At 37.5% G+C, this 22,633-nt stretch overlaps 2 protein-coding genes across 3 annotated transcripts in view; both read left to right on the forward strand.

The window, feature by feature from the left end:
• Window positions 1-9,541, forward strand: part of LOC120636508 (ankyrin repeat domain-containing protein SOWAHB) — a 111,031-nt gene extending 101,490 nt beyond the window's left edge. For both annotated transcript variants that reach the window (XM_039908016.1, XM_039908017.1), the window contains exons 8-13: window positions 1,633-1,638; window positions 2,937-3,009; window positions 3,643-3,735; window positions 4,596-4,768; window positions 7,999-8,115; window positions 8,397-9,541. In XM_039908016.1, coding sequence (XP_039763950.1) covers window positions 1,633-1,638; window positions 2,937-3,009; window positions 3,643-3,735; window positions 4,596-4,768; window positions 7,999-8,115; window positions 8,397-8,495 — 561 coding nt within the window. In that variant the 3' untranslated portion in view covers window positions 8,496-9,541. The remainder of the gene's footprint in view (window positions 1-1,632; window positions 1,639-2,936; window positions 3,010-3,642; window positions 3,736-4,595; window positions 4,769-7,998; window positions 8,116-8,396) is intronic.
• A 1,215-nt stretch (window positions 9,542-10,756) lies between these two features.
• On the forward strand, window positions 10,757-21,525 carry LOC120636681. The gene is made up of 2 exons (XM_039908250.1): window positions 10,757-10,921; window positions 20,953-21,525. The coding sequence occupies exons 1-2, from the start codon at window positions 10,862-10,864 to the stop codon at window positions 21,181-21,183; spliced, it is 291 nt and encodes a 96-aa protein (XP_039764184.1). The 5' UTR covers window positions 10,757-10,861; the 3' UTR covers window positions 21,184-21,525.
• Window positions 21,526-22,633: the final 1,108 nt, after the last annotated feature.

Raw genomic sequence — 22,633 nt, forward strand, 5'->3', positions numbered from 1 at the left:
AGCAAAAGCAGTCATGGTTCTATGACTGAGTAAAACATTGCATATTCTTCTTTTCCCACTTAATCGAAAGTTTGATACTCAAACTTTGTTGTTTTATGCATTTCCAAAATAGAGTTTAAGATATACAATTTTCTGACAGTTAAAAGGTCACAAAACTTATAAAGATTATCAGTGGAGAAATGATAACGCTTAAAATACAAAAGCAAGTGATATTTTAATTCCTTAAAATGCACATAATTTAGATAAGTTAGAGGTTAGTGCTGGGATTCGAACTCGTCCCCACGAAAGTGGCCGAGCTCGACCCAATGCGCTATCTAAGTTATTAGTACTTAACGTACGTATTTAGTCTTATCATCATTAACCCATCACCGGCCCACAACAGGACCGGGTGCCCTTTCAGAATTTGAAGGGCTTAGGTCGTAGTCCACCATGCTGGCTAAGTGCGGATTGGTGGACTTCACACGCCTTTGAGAACATTGTAGAGAACTCTCAGGCATGCAGGTTACCTCACGATGTTTTCCTTACCCAAGTGATACTTAATTTAAAACGCACTCTGAAAAGTTAAAAGGTTCGTACTGGATATCGAACCTGGTCGCCCGAAAGTTTAGCCGAAGTCGGTAGCCGCTAGGCTATCACTGCGCTGTATTTGCAATTATATCTTCCCCTAAATATAGCCCTCGGATAAAAGTGGCAAAACATCGCTGTAGCTTTAATTTCAGCTCAGGGATGAATAGCCGAAAAATATTTCTCGTCAGCCTACGTAAAAATATCTAACTGTATGGTAGATTTTAACCCGATCCTGTCCAGCCATATCCCTTATTGGTTTCTACGCGACATCTCGCCGGAGCACTAAATTGCTTAGCGGCACGTGTTTGTCGGTAGGGTGGCGATTAGCCACGGCCAAAGCCTCCCGCCCGACCAGACAGACAATTCAGAAATTATAAATTCCCGGCATTCGAACCCTGGACCTCCAACTTAAGTTAACAACACTCACCGTTGCCCAGGGGGTTCGTCAAAATGGCAGTAAGTACCTCTGAAGGAATACTGCAACGCTGATTGTCAGTAGGTACCCAAACATATATTACAACTATAAATTAATTAAACAAATCCCTATCCCTACTATTATTATAAATGTCAATGTAAGTTTGTTTGTTACGCTTTCACGTAAAAACTACTTCACCGAACCTCGTGAAACTTTGTACATATATTCTTGGAAGTGTTAGAAGTAATATGGGATACTTTTTATACCGACATTAAGCTCGGTTCCTTTTGGAGAGGGGATGAGTGTTTGACGATTTTACACCATAACTCCGACAAGTTATAACCGATTTAAACATTTATTTTTGTACTATAGAGGTTATGATTTTGAGTTCTATTTTGCCTAAACTGTTGTTGGACAGAACTCCTCAGCGGACCGCAGCAAATCCCTCATTTAGGCTTAGCGGTACTGAATACTTTAATTTTTTTAGATCAACAACTATTGCGACTTCAAAAAACAAAATCAAACGCAGACGAAGTCGCGGGCAACAGCTAGTTAATTATAAAAAGAACTGCTTTTCGGTATGTTATGTACAGTAACTTAATGAATTCTGTACTCTCTTTTCCATGTCCTGCGCTGGCGTTTCGCTTCAGAATGGGGTACGTACCAACTACTTGGACTAGTTCGTTGCTGATCGACAAGTGGACTCCGCCGTTATGTCTTTTTCCAGCCGCAGGTCTCACAGATATTACTTCTGGCGTGGATATTTTTCTTTGCCATTTTTCATACATAGATGTATTCATACATTTAGAATTTCATACATTATGAAGACGAAGAAATATTAAAATTATTTTTTTTTATAAGCACTTATAAGCATTTAAAGGCTATTTAATAGAACCGTTCAGGTCTCTAACAAAACTATACTTCATATGTTCTGGGTTCATCCCTGAACCCAGTTTAACGAATAAACTGAAAATTGGATTGCAGGCGTTACGTTGCGGAATTCCATGATATATTATGAAAATAAAGCTTGATTTGCTATACTTCGCGAAAAGTAGGACAATCAGTATGGTGTAATTTATAATTTCTTCAATCTTTATACACACCAAACAGATCTTCGACAATGTACCCTCTACGCACGTTACGCTCCGAAACCGGCATTCTCAAGAGATGTTGACTTAACAATGAATAATTGTGACTCAACAATGAACTTAACGAATAAACTTGGGTGATATCATTTAATTTAAAAATGTGAAATGGGGCCTTGGTAAGGCAAACTTCTTGTTTTCCAACTTTTCTTATAATGTAAATAATAATTTCTTTACTTTTTAGTATGAAGGATGTTTAAAAATTAAAAAAAAAGTGCAATAGAATCAATAAGCGAAAAAAACAAAAATAATTTTCTTAAATATAAATGTGATCCTATTATTTTGTTAACAATTTTTTACGTTATAAGATATTACCTATAACACGTGAGAAAAAATTGACTTCACTTATCATTTATTGCTTTTACTTCCATAACAATCGCAAGGGACGTGTTCCCGATCTACCTACTACAGCTGTCGCGTATTAAACGATGTTCGAACATCCGATTTTTAATATCTGGATCGCATTGGCTCCCCCCTACTCGAAGCGCGCTTTGCCTGGAGAGAGGATATGAGTTCCACAGGAGCTGGTATTTTATAACACACATTCTTTAGAATCATCCAAGGCCGTGGGTTCGATACCCACATCTGGAAAATGTTTTTATCAGTGTCTGGGTTTATCTGTATATTGTAAGCAATTACGTGTATTATATTTATAAAAACATTTATCAGCTATCTTAGTACCCATAACACAAGCTAACATTTATTATGGTGATGCGTGTATTGTCGTATTATTTATTAATATCAACTATGTCAACTAAATATCATGTCAACTTCCGTTCTCCGTCGTGATGTGACGTGCTTGTGTTCAGGGTTACACGCCACTGCACATCGCGATGCAGTTCCGGCACGAGCACGTGTACCGACTGCTGGTGGAAGTTTACGGTAAGTGCACTTGTCACCGACTACAATATACTTTTTGATAATAAATAAAATAAAAAATAAAACCTAAATTTAAGACATTTGATGATTCGCCGGAAGCCATTTGAAATTTGACTTAGTGTGTATGTTCTAAAATTCAAGCCCTTTCATTTGATACCCATGTTGAGGTAGTTGTGAAAAAATCACAGAATTAGGAATAAACCAGAACCCTCATTCAGTGCATTGTGTCTAAAAACCGTGAAAGCCCGCGCACGTCTCACTTCACACTTGCGGAGTATTACTAGCTCACAATCTTTCCCCATTTTATGGTAAACGTTTAGAAAATTCGAGGTAAAATAATTACTGACAACTGCTGCTGCTGAAGTTTCTAACCACCTGTTCGAGGAACACTACTAAAGTGGAGTTGTTTTTGATGCTTCAATATTAGTCGTGTAAGCGCTTTCTGTGTGTTCTTAATTCTGTGGAAAAATATGTAATGCGCCATTTTATATTTTATCACGGCGGCCATCTTGGACCGAATTTTTATCAAACACAGCTAAGAACACTCCCGACTAATCGAGAGGAGACTTAGTGCCATGTAGGCTGGAAATCCGTTGCTTATGATGATGTATAAAAGTTGCCCGTTTCCACTTGCAGACGCCGATGCTGACACGCGGGACTGGTCGGGCCGCAAACCTCGCGCGTATCTGGCACGTCGCGACACGGCGCTTTCTCCGGGCGCCTACCGAAGTAGGTTAATCTCTTCATAAAACACTCAAGAATACATGCGTAGTAGTAGAGTTCTTCGTGTCAGAGATCGTCTGAGGAAGCATTATTGCCATGCTTTTCTTTGCCGCCAAGCAGCATCGTTGCTGGTGGAAACAGGGCGACAAAGGAAGTTGCTTCCTTAGCCTTGCTAAGTTGCCTTACTCGAAATGGACATAAGTTAGTGACGTCTGCATATCGTTTGCGAAAGGTGCAGAAGTAATTTGTGAGATATGCTTTTATAATATGATTCTGGCCGTCTATGAATTTTGGACCTGCCAATGCATAAGTAAGTTTAAACAATGTGTTAAAACACGTTTAACAAGTTGTTGTTACTATATGATTGATGAATTTTTTAATGCCGTTAAGAAATTGTCTGCTCTCATCTCTCACAAGATAAATTATTCCTTTAAGGGCGGTATTACTACCACTGCGTTAGAAGACACCTCACAGATAGAAAATTTAAATGATTGTAAACTGTGAAATGATGTAGGAAAAGAGCAATCTGCTGACTTTCTTGCCGGATCTTCTCGCTGGTATCTACCTTCAAAACCATGAAAATCGTTGGAGCCGATTCCGATTTCATGTTTGGAAATTAGGTGCAAAAAGTGGCACCAAATTTCCAAACATGAAATAATATAAAATAGTTGAATTTTAATTGTAATTTAATTTATTCTAATTTTAATTAATTATTGTTTTTTTTTTATTAATTTATTTATTTTTTTAAACTGAATGTCTTTAATATTTATTTTATGTTAGCCTCTTAATTTTGTATATACTCGTAGGTCCCCGACCCGAAATATAATGATTTTCTTTTTCTTGAACAAAAAGTAAAAACATTACAGAAAAAGAGGGTTTTCTCCGCATTGGCTCACTGAACGTCCGCGTCAAGAAGACGACGGAAGCATTCAGCAACTTCCTCGGAGTCGGTGCGACGCGCACTGCCTCCGGCGCGCCGGGCCGCCGAGCGACCGACGGCGACGCACTGCATTCCTGGGGGTCGGCAGACGACATACAGGTTACGTTTCGATGAGAATGAGATGAGAATTTAATGAAGGAATCAGTATCCGTAATAGACAGTATTTACACAACGTGTAGCCGAATTACGAAATAATGTTAAATGGTGCATGAGTTTATCCGTAAGGAATCACCCTGTAAATACTAAACCAAAAGAAGCGTATTTGCTTTTCCATACAAACGAATTCAAAACGTTCTAATTGTTTACTCATGGCAACCCGATGGAAGACCGTCACGCGCATAGTAACTACAGTACGCGACGCGTACCTTATAAAGTTACAGGATTCAAATGGTTTTAATCTTGCATGTGATGTTAGGGCTGTATCTCCTTTATTTCAGTAAAAAATATGGCAGCGGTTTACTCAAAAACTATAAGGTGTTCGGTGTCACAGAAAAGTCTCAGATACAGAAGCCTGTGAAGTATTAGTTCGGTTTTCATTTAGTTATAGTTCCATTACATTATCCATGGGTCCGTTTAAACCGTTTTTTATTTTGCTTGTATTTTTATCCAACTTTTTTGTTATTATTTTTTAAGCATGCTGTGGTGACCTCGAAGTGGGTTTACAATATAACTTATTATTTTTTTTTTAGCTTGGATATAATACCTAGTTCTTATATTGTTTTTGTAGCCTCTTGATGTCTTTAATTAATAAAAAACAAACGAACTTTAAAGAGCACTCTCCAGGGAAGTGCAATATGAATTTCGTCCAGAGCCTTTCTTATACAAGCTTCAGAAACGAAAGAAACGAAAAAAACCTTCTCCAATAAGAGGTTGTTTTTAATATTAAGGGCAAGTAATGTTTTATGCACGTACAAAGCGTGTGGCGTTCTCTATATAACCAAACCCTACATCGCGCTCTGTACGCGTACGGCTAAGATTCTCTAGAGGTGACATGTGATGGTCTCCGCATCACCAAACTAGATGGCGCCACAGGAACCAACGGAACACCGTTAGTCACGCTTTGGAACGACTACAATTCTCAGGGGTGGAGGACTCCATATAACCGAACTAGATGGCGCCACAGGAAACAACGGACGATCCTATATCGCGCTAGGGAGATTTTTTGCATATGAGGGCCACATAATACTAGCGGCGTTCCGCGGTCTCATCCGCGTAAGTAGATTCTGTGGGAATATCGGGAAAAAAGCAACAGCTGTGAATCATGTTACATCGCAATCAATCTTGAATAATCTATTTGAATAAGAATTGATACCACGATACGAATAATAATGACAAGGTTATCTTGAAGCAAGCCGTTCCGCTTTCAACGCACACAAGATAGAACAATGTTTGTTAAATTCTAAAATGATGTTGGAAAAGAGCAACTACTGAGTTTCTTGCCGGCTTCTTCTCGGTGGAATCGGCCTTCCGGACCAGTGGTAGAGTCACTCACTGCAAACAGATATAAATGACGTTTCAAAGTGCTTTATTAGGCCTACTTGAAATAAATGTATTTTATATTTGAATTTTTATCTATTCCGCTTTTGTTTGTTCCTGCTTCTTTATATCAAATTGTAGAACACAAAAGCAGTATCGTGATATATTTTCTCGCTGAAATTTTTGTCGGTTAAATAAGTAGTAGTAGACTGCAGCGGTGATACCCTAGTGGCTACGGCTTCGGTTCGAACGAGTCCGATCTCCGGTACACACCGATTTATATGCGTTTTATATAATCAATTTAAACTCGCATTCTGAGAGGAGACCCTTGCCTTTAAAAGGGCCGATAAAGAGTTAATGATGATAACCACAGGCCAGTCAGTAGATGATATGATGGCTCTGCCTTTATGTCAGATTCTCCTGCTTTATTAGTATTATACTCCACAAAAAGCAGGAGAATCTGTTCGGTCCTCAATCTTACTCGGTACTCCACACCAAACAGATCTTCCGCAGTGTACTCCTTACGCACGTTTCTCGTTGACACCGGAGCGTTCTCGGGTAATGTTGACTTTCCATTGAACAACTGAGATTTGAATAAGAGATTGATCATTGTAAAGTTAACACCTACCTGTACCTCTACAGCTCTGAAACTTACGTTTCTCCTAGCTCAACTTTTCGTCACTGTCTCAAAGGCTTGAGCAACTATCCTCTCTCTGGTCGTTCCTTCATCACTGAAGATCGTGGTCCTGGTGAGATCTTAACTTCGCGTTGGTAAACTGTCTCCATCGGCATGTTTGAGGCCATTTTGGCGATTTGATAGTCGCATCGTCCGACAAAATCACCATTGAGTCTCGATCTACTATTTCTCTCTTGGAAACATAGCAGTGGTTTCCCGTTGCCTTCTGCACCAGACATTGTAGGAGTTATTTATAGCTCCAAGGCCGCTGTGGCCTCTACCATCCAGTTTTCCCGGACGAGTGTCTGGATATCCCGCCACTGATCGGACTGTTGTCCAGCAGGGAGCACCACGAGCAGGTGAGGTTGGCATTTGGGGTTGACTAGGTGTTACCGTCATTCTCCCCCTTACCCTCCTTGAGCAACTATCTGCACAACTTAAAATGGTATCAATCTTATTAATAATAAATAATAATAATAATATTTTTTTTATTGTTCAATAAAACATAGGTACAATTTACATTACATCTGCACAATAGGTATAACTTATATTAATGTTAAAATTAACACGGATATACAGAAATCAACTGTCCCTAAGCTAGGTATAAACCTGTGTTATAGGCGACAATGCTCTCCTTATAAATATGGCTCGTTTAAAACAAAAAGAAAAAAATAAAGATATCAATTCGCAGGTAACGCTGGTAATCATATTTGTACTATGTTACATGTTTTGAACATATGTGTGTGTGTGTGTGTGTGTGCGTGCTTGTGTGTGTGTGCGTGCTTGTGTGTGTGTGCGTGCTTGTGTGTGTGTGCGTGTGGGTGTGTGTATGTGTGTGTGTGTGTGTGTGAAAATTACCGCACTAAGATAAAACTTCAAGCAACTTTTCAGTTTTTGCATATGTTTGCGTGAGCAACCATTCTTTGACACGATTTTTTCATTTATTTCCATTTAGTGGATATATGTTAATGGTTTCATGTATTTTATTATAAAGTCTAGAGCTGAGGATATAGAACTGTCTCCCTGACTGTTTACTTCTGTGTCTTTCTGTTCTAAGCATGTCTAATCTTCTGTTTACTTTATGTTTATCAAAGGTGAGAGAATTATGTTTGCGTTTGAATTAAGGGGATGATGATAATGATATAAACTTTAATTAAAATGTAGTGTTGTTTTTCAGAAGGGTGAAAAGTTAATGCCTCCTCCGAGCGGGAAAGTGCGCAGACGGGGCGCTAGCGGGCGCTCGGCCACCGCGGCTCACGCACACAGTCGCAGTACACCCTCCACCCCTGATCAGGTGAGATCAGCTCCTGAAAATTTAAGCATACAAAAGCATGGTGGAAGCAGTCTTAAACCTTCCATTTTTGCTCTTGTACGACAACGCTCTTATTTTGACCTCCGCTGCGGAAAACGTTAAATGTCAACTGATTGACATTTACTGCTGGGTCGTTTGATGTTATCTGTTCACAACGCCGCACGCGGACGCACTCCGTCGCTCACTTGCCTCGTCACCGCACGTTCACGACGCAAGGACGTCCGTCCACGAGTACGCGTAATGAACCTTCTATCTGTCCGCAGCCTCGGGCTCAGCTGGGTACACACTCGGCCGACTCTGACTCCGACTCGGCGGCGGGCTTCCACTCGGCGTGGAGGCAGCAGAGGGCGTCACATAGCTAGCCGCGTGGCAACCGGTCCGGAGCGTCCGTCCTCGCCCGCCTCCCAACTACGCCTTGTTGACGACGGCCTTGAGACCTATGCGACAAAAGACACACTCTCGTGCACAGACATAATCACTTTATGTGGCCTGTACATGGGAGAAGCGGTGATAGCCTATTGGGTAGGACTTAGGCTTCACTTTCGGCGGAGCCGACCTCGAATTCAAGAGGCTCTGCCATGCAAATATGATATTATGTAGTTCATTTAATGACCTAATCATTGTGACAATTTAACATCACACTACGACCCTTAGGAGACAAGCATAAGGCGGGCGGTGTGACGCTGTGCATAGAATTTAAGTTTACTATTGTATAAAGTTACTTGACTCGAAGAGGTCCAATTCAATGAAATTTATACTCGATCACAAGATTTTTACACAATTTACAAAGACTATAATTTTGCTTGTACCCTGAAATAACTTCAAGCAATAACCCTTGGGTGCACTATTAAAATTACTTTCTTGGTTGGGTACTACCGAAGTTTATCATGTGATTATAAATGTCGTTGGTTACAAGAACCAACGCTTGACAAAGTTAATTCCTGAAAACCTGGTAGTATTGAAAATTGCCGAAGAAAAAGTTGCCTTTATTATTTCAAACACTGGTTTTAAAAACCCAGCATATCAAAATCCGCAGTCAATCACACACCCAATCTACCTACTAGCGTAAGGATGAATTCGTCTACAAAGTTATATTATACATGAAGGGGTCATCAACCATACATATTATTATAATTTCATATAATAGTTATTTATGCAACTTTTGTATAATAGAGGTATCAAAACCTCTTGGGATTTCAAGTCTCGGAGAAAGTTTGGGATTCCATGAAAATAAACTTTACTTATATTCATTTTATTTGAAAATACAAAGATAACCAGTGGCACTATAATTAAATGTATGCATTAAGATGTAACTACTTTATATTTAATCACAAAATGAAACAATTTACACAATTATTATGAACTTCAATGTTATTCAAACGGGTTATTTACAATTTTTACAATATCATCAAATTATTTGAAATTATCTACATAAATTATTATAAATGTTTAAATTAAAATAAGATTATTGATATAAATAAAAATAACGCTTTACATCGACTGATATGGTGTTGAGTAAATAAATTGTACTTAAAACTCACGTAGTTTTTATTGACTTTTCCTCCTACATATACTCCCGAGTAGGTGACCACATTGACTAAAAGATATAGGACATATTTTATAAATAACAATAAAATAATTGTTAAAGAGCACTGCGAGATTATTACATAACCCAAAGCTGTATATTGCTCCAAGTTTAGTGAAGATGATGATATAATATAACAAACAGTAGCGAACACACACGATTGAAATGGTAAGAACCGTTATATTTTTCCAGTTTTTTATCTACTTTCTGACCGGGCAACAACAGTACAGCGCCATCTGGTTCTAAGAGAATCAACTAAATCACATACTGATAGCTCGGGAGTAATTGTAGAATAATCCTCACTCCTCACCTTATCCGTCGGTTTAATTGTGGATGTCATCTTTAATAAGAGACAACCGCAGTTACAGAACCCAGTGCTATAGTTATTTTACTTATAGTTTCGTTCAATAAGTACGGAAGATTTATTTATTAATTTTGTATTCTATTTCTATATGATTTATTATCCAGTGTCAAACTTATAATATTGGTCAGTGGTACCGAGTGTTTTAAAAATCCCAAACCAGGACATGCCAGAGTGAACGAAAACATATTTAAGTCGTTTATATTTAAGGCCCACAACAAACTTAGCCGGGTATTTTTTTTTTGTTATCACCATATAACAGTAAATTAATATTAAGCTAAGAAGTTAAAGCAACTTACACCCAAGCTCTTTAAGTAATCCTTTACATTGTAATAGGATTTTTCTGTAAGCCTACTTATTATATAAACTTTAAACTTATTGAGAGACATCTCAAAGATTTCATTCGGTAATTTGTTGTACTATTGCCCTTGAATGAATTAACAATTATATAGCCTAGTTAGCACGAGTTTATTTTTGCTTGTAATATTTATGGTGATTTATGAACTTAAGACCTATTTGGACCAGCACCAAAATTGCCTATTATATCCCATTATGTTTATAAGCGCAGACTTAAGTTGCGCTACCTTATTTTCAGTTCGTTATCGACGAAACGTGATAAACATTCAACAATTATGAAGTATTCACGTTTTAATTACCATTTGTTACGATACTATTGTAACCATTTCGGAATGGCGATTAGCTAGGACGGTGTGAAATTGTTTGGCAAACAAGTTATTTGATGTTGACGAGAATTTAGCTCACATTTAGTTTGGACATTGATAATGGCAGATCTAAGGGCGCTGACTGTTTTGCTGTTACTGGTGTGCTTCACTGATAATATAGTAAGTAACAAGTTATATTAGTGATATCTGCATATCGTCTGAGAAAAGTACAGAAATCCTTTGTGGGGATAGGTATATGCTTTTATAACATGATACCGAAGGTAGTATTAAATCTACCTTTACCTAATGTTAAATCATAGGTTAGGTAACATCATAATTATCTCATAATTGTATCCTGTAACACAGTTTAAATTACCGCAGGAGACAGGGCTTCACACTCATGGAATGTATACGTTTATTTTGATATAATAAAGATAATATTATTATTATAAGTAAATGAAATACCGTCTGAAACCAATTATAAATTTAATTTCACTCAACAATTTGAAATGTGATATCTCCGATTACAATCACTATTTATTCCCAAGGAAAGGAAACCGTCCTCCGGTTTCTACATTTTCCCCACGGCCATCTGCTCACATCCACTCATGGACTCCCAAATTCTTGTAAATCACCCTCACCTTACAAAGTTCTTTAAATGCTTATCTCTTACTCTCGATACACCCTAGGGTCCGTGTTGTCGTCCCCTTTTTTCTTGGGACCAGGATAGTTTTCTTAGCTTTTTCCTTTTTTGTTTCTCCGCCCCTGCTTCTTACCTCTTCCAAGATGTCCTCCTTTTTTTCTAAAATCAATGCCAATGACCTTCTTATCACCTTTCTTAGTGTTGCCAGGAATACCTGTGCTTTCTTTATTAAAACTACTTATTTATAAATCTGCTTTTTATAACACTAAGTTTAAACAATAGGTATATTAAAATACATTTAACAAATCGAAGCTTGACTTAAAGTCAGACTGACTTGACGTTTCAAAAGTGCTTATAAATTAGGCCTGAAAATAAATGAATTTGGAATTGGCAAATATTTCAAGTATAAAGTAGGTATTTTTGATATAAAAGAAAAAAAGGCATAACTCCGGCAGTGGGCATCCGCTGGTACAAATAAAAAAGAAGATTAATAATAACGATCTCGCCCAAATGTTCATATTTTTATAGTTTTTATTATGGTTTAGCGCACAATTGTTTTTTTTTGGTTTTATTATTTTGTTTGTTTTGTATGTTTTTAACTCTATGTACAATAAAAGAGCATTTATTCATTAATTCAAAGTACACAGTTGGGCAAAGGACTTGCCGTACCAAGGATATCTGTTTTATTGGAGTGTGGTCCTACTTAGATTGGTTATTGCTTCGTTACAGTGGGGTGTGAAACAGCATTCGCATGACGTTATAGGCAATAATATGATTAAAAGGACAAAGCATAGATGGATATAGTGTTTAGATGATAGTATTTATGCGTACAAAAGTGAAGTGAAGTATATTGTGAAGAAGGAAAAATATTAAGAAAACTTTTGTTGCAAGTTCGGACTTCATACGTGTAATTCTATCCAACCTAACCTGTAATATGCAATAAATGAATTGGAATTTGAATTTTGAATTTGAAGTTTTCACAAAACTTACCTAATGGTCCTGACTATTAAATAAATAATGAAATTATGACTGTTATAAAATTAATATTCATTTTTATTGTTACATACGAAATACAAAAATTCAATCATACAGCGTGGCGATGCGTCGCCACGACCTGTGTCGCCACGCCAAAAATCAGGTTTACCCTCCTCCTATAGATTTTTAACATCAAAAATCTGAGTGAGTCCCTAGTCGCGCCAAAAGAAGTTACTTCAAAAACTGCGTACCTACTTACTATATGTTACATAATCATTGATTTCGCGATTACAGCTCTAAAAATTTTGATGAAAGACAGACGCTGGGTTAACTCAGATACTATCCGTAATGAAAAGTTTCAGAGAGAAACAATGTTTAATTTACTTATGTTAACCCGGAAACCTTGCTCCGCCGTACCAAACTAATTCCAAATGAATTCGGAGACCTCATTTCGTTCGGTAGATTATTTATTTATGTTGGGAATACGAGGTTTAGCGGACCGTTCATTACTTATTTAGTTTCGCTGTACCCTAATTAGCAAAACAGCCTTAAGTATTACGAGACGAGAGGTAGGTTATTAACTTCTTGGGGATTTATTGCCCCGACAACACAACTCCAGACCGTATTTTTGCCCCTTATTACCATTTTTTTACCCTTCACCGTGTTTTGGCCTAAAGGTCGTTTTAGTTTTGACGTTTACCGATCTTTCGCCATTTATTATTTATATAATACCATTTCATAGATATAAAAAAATCTTGAAACCCTTCCACCACCGTATAACAGTCCAACCTAGGTACTACGGGGCCGCGCTTCCGCGAATTACAATTTGTAACGGAGATTTGTTTGGGATATGTCAGCATAATCAGTTCAGCGTAATGTATATTTTTATGGAGTTGTAAATTTGTTTATCACGTGCATAAGGTAGGTAACAGAAGGGATGGCTCATTTTTGCGCAAGGGATCAGCATTGCTGTTCAGCTTGGCAATGCAGGCAACATTCTTGGCGCCATTCCACGCGGGCATGTCTTTTACAATGATTATTGCATAGAAGCAGGCGTTAGTTTCCGGAATTCCATGATATACAATGAAAATTAAGCATAATAATTCGCTGTACTCCGCGAAAAGCAGGATAATTTGTACGGTGTAATTTATTATTTCTTCCTCACACCAAACCTATCTATTGTTAATACCTATTATACATACATGAACAACTTTTACCTTCGTCCTACAGAATTTACAACTGTGTACTTCCGTACCTACAGAGGAACCTCAGTTCGTGACGTCACTGACTGTGGTTCTTATACGGATATAACTCCGCAACATAGTGAGCTCCGTAGCTTAAATAGTTCTGAAGCTAATATATATTGCTAGCAAATGCACGTAACTTCGGAGAATTTCTGATATTCGTGAGAATGAGAAATTTGCCCGCCACCAGAAAGTAGGCTACATACACGGTAAATAAAAACGAGAACACCAAATTTGTGGATACAATTAAAATCAATTTCTAAATATTTTTCTTTCCTTAAATTTCTATGTTACGGAGTGTGTCTTGGGATCTCCTAAGAGCTTTGAGATATCTCTCAATAAGTTCAAAGTTTATATAAAACGTAAGCTCACAGAAAAATCCTATTTTAATATTAAGGATTACTTAAACGATAAAAAAGCTTGGGTGTGAATTGCTCTAGCTTCGTAGCTTAATATAAATTTACTGGGAGATGGTGATAACAAAAAAAAAATTAACCCGGGCGCGTTTGGAACCCTCGTAGCTCTAGATTTAAGTTGGCGAACGAAGTTATCACCATCCCCTTACAATTATGTAAACAAATATGTATGAGCGCTTTAAAAGTGCCTGTGATAGGCCTACATGAATAAAGAAATTTTGAATTTGAATTTGAGTTTTTCCCTTAAAAGTGATGCACCTACCCGATATAATTAGTAGGTATTTTCATAAAGCATCATAATCACCCCGGCCTACTACAACTCATTACCGACCTACTATAGTGCACGGGTCATGAGAAGGGTTTAGAAGGGCTTCACACGCCGTTGAGAACATTATATAGAACTCTCAGATTTGCAGGTTTCCTCACCGCATTTTCCTTCACCGTTTAAAGCAAGCGGTATTTCAATTGCTTAAAATAATAACTCCGAAATGTCAACTGTGCGAGCCGGGGCTCGAACACGGTCTCCGCGAAAGGAAAGCCGATGCCTTACCCACTTTGACAGCTTTTAGGCTAACCGGCATAGGATGTTGGGTATATCTACGCGAGGTTTCATTGTTTTTCAAAGTAGCGTTCCTTAATTAATTATTAAATGATCGTGTTACGAATTGTTCCCCAGGGTTTACTTAACTGTAAGATCGAATAACAGGAGTAGGTACGCTGTTAGCTGCCTTATAAACAAGTAAGATCCTACTTCTAAATCAAAACACACTTTTTTTGAATTTTTATTTATTTCTGACATATTTTTGACAAACTGACTGACTAGTTAATCTGACTGCTAATCTGTTGAAGAAAAGATTTTGACGTTATCCTGTAAATAATAAGTTGGGGAAAAAGTCTTTTCGCATTATAGTATGTATGAACTTGTAATAAAATCTCTTTGGCTATACTATTTGTATCTGGCTGGTTTTGGTTTTAAAAGTTTAAATTTTAAAGAAGATAATTCCAAATTCAAATTAGGAAAATGTGAGATTTTTATTTGTTTATATGTCATATAGATAATTTCCAGAACGTACATAATCTTTTAATTCAAGCAATTATAATATTACTTCCTATAATTGTGTAGAAAACACATCGTGAGGAAACCTGCATGCCTGAGAGTTTTTATAACGCTCTCAAAGGCGTATGTGACCAAATCGCACTTGGTCAGGTCAGGTCTATATCCTTCTCATTCTGAGCAGAGACCCGTGGCCTGTTGTGGACCTGTAATGGGTGGATAGATTATGATGATACATTTATGAGGGAGTAGTGGGACCTGGAGCCCGTTGGACTGACTAGGAATCTTAAAAAAGGGGAAAAGGGGTGGGAAGGGGCTGGATAAAAAAGGCGGAGAATCGTGTGTTCTGGCGAGCTCTCGGAAAAGCCTTGGTTCAGCAGTTAACTGACTGTCTGTTTATTGATTGATTAATTGAATGATTGATTGAAACAAAATTAATGAAGCATGACATGTTTGCATATAAAATGATGAAACAAAAACAATCATGATTTTTGAAATATAACTTTTCAAAGAATATATTTTAATCAAACTAAATGAAATACCAAGTCAACCCTCGCCCCCTAAACCTTGCCAATGCCCAAATTTTTTTCTGGACTTCTGGTCTTCTGGACTTCTGGACCTTAACGCCGCCCTCAAGGTCTCCCCACGCCCACAAAGGGGGGATGTTTTGGACAGTTTCAAATAATATGTTGAATGCATATTTCACAGCGACACCAAATGGCATTTAGTTTGATAACTTCACGAAGTTTTCAAATAAAACTCATTTACCTCCAACAACTCAGATGAGAAACTATGTTTCTACGTTTTCGGGAATTAACGGCGTTGGCTTTGCGAAACTAACTTGTGTCGTTTGCGGTAGGTACATGGTATCAACATAAGCAATTTGTTGTGCTCTTTATCTCTAGAGGGCATCGCAACGAAACTAACGGGCTTGTATGACAGTTCCATGGTCCATGTGCCCCGTAACCAAAATTGTTCAGCATGTGTACGGGAGCTATGGTGATACGCTCGGCCGTAACAATAGGAAGATCTTCTTCCGAGCGGGTGATCGTGCTCGGGTACCGAGGTCCGAACATTCGTTTTTGGAAGTTGTATATATAGGCATTCTTCGTGAACACTTCGCTAGCGCGACGCAGGATTTTTGTAGCGCCATCTAGTTCTGTAATGTGGAGACCGCTACACATGCAAGTACTCGTATGTCAAACATACAAATATTGCGAAATCTCAAAATAAATAATTTCTTAGTTTTTAAATACACAATATTATTACAAACATAATATTTTATATTTATACTCCACGTATAACAGATCTTCGACAATGTACCCTCTACGTACGATTCGCTCCGGAACTGGAGCATCCTCAGGAGATGTTGACTTTACAATGAATAATAAACAATTATTCATTCAAAATCTACTGAGAATCTGTTTGGTATGGACTATAAAGATTGAAGAAATTATAAATAACAGCGTACAGATTCTGCTTTTCGCGGAGCAAATTAAGCTTTATTTTCATAATATACCATGGAATTGCAACTACAATAGAATATGTTTATATTAATTAACTGGTCTGTGGTTATAATTCCTTCTTTGCCAGTGACTTTGCACTCGTGTTTGTATCCTCTTTGTGACGCGTCGCCAGCGAGCCTGCATTGCGGTATTGTTGACGTTTGGCTTTCAATGATTGTATACTCATTGTTTTATATGATGTTTTTGTCATATTTTAGTGAATTGTGTTAATGATAGACAAGAACCTCATGTTTTGTAATTAGGTTAGATCTTTATTTCTATGTCAATTAAGTTGTTTTCTTTTGGTTTTCTTTTGATTAAGTTGTTTTTTCTTAAGTTTAAACCTTAGGAATTTACACTGTCGGCAGGCAATATGTTTAGCACGTTTTAAATTATAATATATATATATATATATATATATTTTTATTATTATTATTTTAATCGTATTTTATAATATTATTATTTTAATTGTATTATGAATATTGGGGATTATATTTCTTGTAGTGACAGTAGTGATAGCTCTGATGAGGTAACCTTCTTTTCTCCTGTTTGTTCCTCTGATGGGAGCTTCCATAGCACTTCGTTACCTTTAAATACACGCCTTGAGTCCGCTTTTGCGGGGTATCCTAAGAATTTCAACGTAGTTCACATAAATGCGCAGAGTATTCCTGCACACTTCCCAGACCTTTTAACCTCTTTTGATGTTAGGAACGTCCATGCTATTCTAGTTTCAGAGTCTTTTTTAAAGCCGTGCCTTCCCTCCACCTCTTATTCTCTTCCTGGCTTCCATCTAATTCGAAATGACCGTGTGGGTAAAGGTGGTGGGGGAGTTGCGATCTACCTACGCAGCCACATTCCATTTTCCATTTTAAATAAGTCATCGTCAACTTATGCTGAATCTTCGGAACATTTATTTTTAGAACTACTATTTGGTAATTTAAAAGTGCTCTTAGGTGTATTTTACAGTCCATCGCTTCGAATAGATTACTTTCACGAATTTGAAACTCTACTAGAGAATTTTGTGCCACATGCAGATCATATAATAATTATGGGTGATTTTAATACTTGCCTCGTTAAAGATGATTCGCGGGCCCATAAGCTAAAAAATATAATAAATAGCACAAATTTGTCTTTGCTTCCAACGAGTCCTACACATTTCTTTCCGAACTGCTCGCCTTCACAGCTGGATTTGATGATTGTCTCTGCATCGGCGTATGTTAGTTCTTTTGGCCAGCTTTCTGCGGAAGCCTTTTCTTACCACGATTTGGTATACCTATCCTATAATGTGCGCCCGCCTAAGCTCAAGCCAACAACAGTCATGCGTCGTAGTTTTCACAAGTTTAGCAATGATCATTTCTTGCGGGATCTAAATTGTATAGATTGGGAAGTAGTTTTCAATGCTCCTTCGCTGGATGAAAAGATCTCTATTTTCAATTCTCTTCTTATTGAACTCTTTGATACCCATGCACCTTTTAGACCCATTAAACTAAAGCATCTGCCTGCACCGTGGCTTACTCATACGGATATAAAGCTTGCCATGTCTAAGCGTAACGCGGCGAAATCAAGGTATAAGATCCAACCCTCTGATGCCAACTTGCTTAAGTATAAGCGGCTGCGGAATCGGTGTAACAAGATGTGCAGAGACGCTCAGCGCAATTATATCCACTCTTCAGTTGATGGAAAGAGTACCCTTAAGGTGTGGAAATTTTTGGAAACTTTGGGCATTGGTCGCCGGCAAAAAAGTGTTCCTGATAGTGTGGATATAGATGCTTTGAATCGTCATTTCAGTAATGTGACAACTAGTATTAGTCGCAAAACTGAAACTCTGGCTTCGATAAGCTCGCGTTCAAAGCCTCATTTTCCATTGTTCCAATTTAGCGTGGTCAGTCCTGGCGAAATAATAAAGCACATAAATGCAGTTAAATCAGATGCTTTGGGAAATGACGGTATCAGCCGTAAGATGATATTGTTAAGTTTAGATTACATCTTACACGTTCTGTGCTACTTATTTAATCTCTCTCTCATCTAGTACCTTTCCTAGTGCCTGGCGTATAGCTGAGGTCATACCTATTCCTAAAAATTCTAACCCGTCTTTGTTTTCTCATTTCCGACCTATTTCTATTCTTCCGTTCTTATCTAAAGTCCTGGAACGTATTGTTAATTCTCAATTATCTTTATTTCTTTCTAAAAATAATATCCTTAGCACTTTTCAATCTGGCTTTCGTCGTGGGCACAGCACCGTCACGGCTTTAACCAATGTCTGTGACGATATTCGTTTAGGTATTGATAATAAGCAGGTGACCATTTTGGCTTTGCTTGATTTCTCCTCCCGTGCCCTGTAGTGGGCTGCTAATGAGTTCATATCGTCATATGAACTCTTATGATGATGATGACTGATGATGATGATGATGATTATATACAAGTTTAAACCTGTTTATAGCCTAGACTGTTCCAAATTGGAGTGATATTAGCGCTTCCAAACAGACCCTTTAGCATTCTTCTATTACCATTATCTGTATATATAAGTATTTGTGTACATTATTTATAAAATATTCATCAGTTATCTTAGTACCCATAGCTCAAGCTATACTTACCTTCGGGTTAGATGGCGTATGTATTGTGGAGTATATTTATTTACTAGAATGCCATTGCTCGGCACATGCTTCCTCTCTTTTTTAGGGGGAGATATATATATTAAAAAACTATACATCATTTAAAACTTAAATGGAAGTGGGTTGGTCATTTAATGAGAAGATATAAAGAAAATTGAGCCATAGATACAAAAGAGTTGTATCCTAGAGACGGTAAGAGAAGAAGGGGAAGACCATACGACTTTAGACCGACAGCAGAACCTCTGTGGACAAGGAAACCCCATGATCGCGAAGAATAGAAGAACCTGGGGAAGGCCTACGCTAAAGCAAGACAATCAAGCGAAACCGGTGTCTTGATAAGTAAATAATCAGTAAGATAAGATTGTTGAAAAGGCTATCAAATAATATTAGAATAAAAAATATTTTTGAGGTGGATAATACAAACTTAGATAGTATAGAGAGGAGAACTTCCTAAGATTTCTTTCTAAACTAACTTTGTTGAAGCTATTCTCACACAACTTTCGCTCGTGCAGAAACAATTTGTTTTATTCATTAAACCTTGCCAATATGGGAGCTTGTTATTTTGCCCGAGACATTGTTATGAAGGCATTCGTAATACACCTTTATTAGTGCCGTCTTGTTATATTAAAGCATTTTTACGACAGACGTCTTAGGCATCTGCTATTCCATACATTGTTAAGAAATACAAAAAAAATAAAACAATAATATTCAGCCCTACTAGGAAGCTGGGCTTATGCAATTACACTTAGTGACAACAATTGACGCAGTCTTAAATTCGAGCAAACTGTTTTGTTTGTGAACCGGTGATTACCCAGTGGGAGGGAGCTCGACTTCACTTTCGGGGGCCGAGTTCGAATCGCAGTACGCACTTCTAACTTTTCTTAATTACGTGCGTTTTTGAGTAATTAAAATATCACATGCTTCAACTGTGAAGGAAAACATCGCGAAGAAACCGGCATGCCTGAAAATTCTCCACAATTTTCTCAAAGGTGTGCGGAGTCTATCAAACCGCACTGGGCCAGCGTGATAGACTACGGCCTTAACCCCTTCTCATTGTGCGAGGAGATACGTGTCCTGCAGTGGGCCGGTAATGGTTTGATAGACGATGATGATAATGATTTTGTTAGTCGCGTATAAGTTTATATAGGTTTAATATAACTGCCAAACCCCAATACAATTTCTACGTAACATCGTACCGGAACGCTAAATCGCTTAGATTTTCCCTGCAGGGTAAGAAGCAGCAACAGCAGAACAAGACCAAACAAAAATCAGAAGTAAACAATTCCCAAATTGCAACTGTTAGGGATTAAACCCGGAATTCTTACTTATAAGATCACAGTACTCCACACTACGCTAGAATGGGCAAAAATACACTTTTGCTATACTTAAATGAGGACCAAAAACTTACCGTCTAAAGTCTGTCGGCCAAATTATCATGTCGGCAATCATACTGCTCACAATCATTGTGAACTCAATTGTAAAAAGATATATTGCACTTTATTTGAAACACTATTGGATTATCATTAACATTTAATTAACAATGGTTACAATTCTGTAGAAAACAAATCTGTGAAGTAAACTAAATTAACACGTTTTAAAAATAGCACCATCCTTCTCTAGGGTATAGAGTGTGAAAAGTATAGCACTACTTTTAAACCCGTAAATAAAGTTGAGCAATGAATCGGCATCAATGTTAGTAACGCTGCATCTAACTCCACTACGATGTGACACTCCTTTCTTTAAAGTTGTTATTTCTTTACAGGTTGGCAAAATAGTTCTACCGCACAAATTACGCTACTTAGAAAATATGTTAAACGCCGAGGTTATAGCAAAAGCAGCCAAGATCCGGCAGCGCATGGAAGCCAACCCTAATAACCAAGACAATGAAAAGAGCTGGCCTCTCATCCTCGCAAAGTATCAAGCCGACGATAAGAGGAACATGCCCGCGTACTCATACGACAGTCTGTATGCAAGACGAGTACCTAATCTGTAATTAAGTAGAATAAACAAAATCACCGAATACAGTACCTGTAATTTATTAGATTAGAGAAAATCAACGAGTACCTAACCAGCAATTCAGTAGCATAGACAGAATCGGGAAATACTTAACCTGTAAATTTGATTACGTTTGGTAAAGATAGCAACACTGTAGCAAGACGAATACCTAAACTGTAATTTAGAATAATAGACAAAATTACCAAGTACCTTACCTGTAATTTAGTAGCTAACCTGTAATTTAGTAGAATAAAAAAACGAATACCTTACCTGTAATTTAGTAGATTAGCTAAAATTCACGGAAGCCTAACCAGCAGTTCAGTAGCATAGACATAATCGGGGAATACTTAACCAGTAAATTTAATTATATTTGGCAAACATAGCCTTTGTTATTTATTACTTAATACTCTGTAATCAGTAGGTTACAGAATATTAAGTAATAAATAATCTGTATCTAATAACAAAGTATAGGTAATATCAATGAATACCTGACCTGTAATTAAGAAACCAAAACTTATGTAATACGTTAAGTTATTAATTGAATTGTATTTAGGCAGGTCTTTTATTAGAGACAAAAAATAATTACTGTTAAATTATAAATGTTAATGATGTACTAGATTAAAACGTAACAGTTTGATCACTGTTTTTTTTTCTTAATTTATTAAATGAAAATAAATAGGTGCCGTGTGGTGACGGCAGATCCAAAAAGAATTGTCAACTACTCTTCCCGCGGGTTGTGTACGAGGCGATTAAGGGAATATAACAGAGATCGTGCAGCAGCGTCCTTGGTGCTACTATTACCTTCTACTACGATCACCAACAAACCTACCTTGATTTACGATTATAGGCCAAACCCTCCCGATCAAAGAGGCATTTAGTTCAGGAGTTGTCTATTACGGGTTCTTAAAAAGATATATATTATTTACTGGTTCTCTTTACCTACAAATTAAAAACAACAGAAGAAAAAAGATAACAGATAAATAAAGCACAGATAGAAGTATACAAAAGGTGGCCTTATCGCTTTGTAGCGGTCTCTGCCAGGCAGTGGCGGTACTACCATACAAGCCGAAAAGCTGGGCTTGCGTTACAATAAATATCTCTTTTTCTCGACTATTCCGAAATGAAATTAACAAAATAATTAAAACTTGATAGCAATGAGGATATAAATACAATGTTTTAACTTTTGTTTAATAATGTATATACTCTTTGCCTACTTTACTGCAAGCACTACGTTACTATAGGTAGTCTCCGTATATAGGTAGTCTCTGTGGTAGCAACCAGCCGAACGGCGCGGCGCCGCGCCGAACTATTACTATCGCGCTCTTCGCGTGTCTTCGTACGCGAACGGAGGCGCTGCTTTGTCTCGCTCACACTCATTTGCTTATATGGGGCTTTTATTTTACTGCTCTCTCTCATAGAAATTTCAATGTATTTAGCAGAGACAATCT

This window comes from Pararge aegeria, chromosome Z, assembly GCF_905163445.1.
Source record: "Pararge aegeria chromosome Z, ilParAegt1.1, whole genome shotgun sequence".
In the NCBI taxonomy this organism is placed as follows: Eukaryota; Metazoa; Arthropoda; class Insecta; order Lepidoptera; family Nymphalidae; genus Pararge; species Pararge aegeria.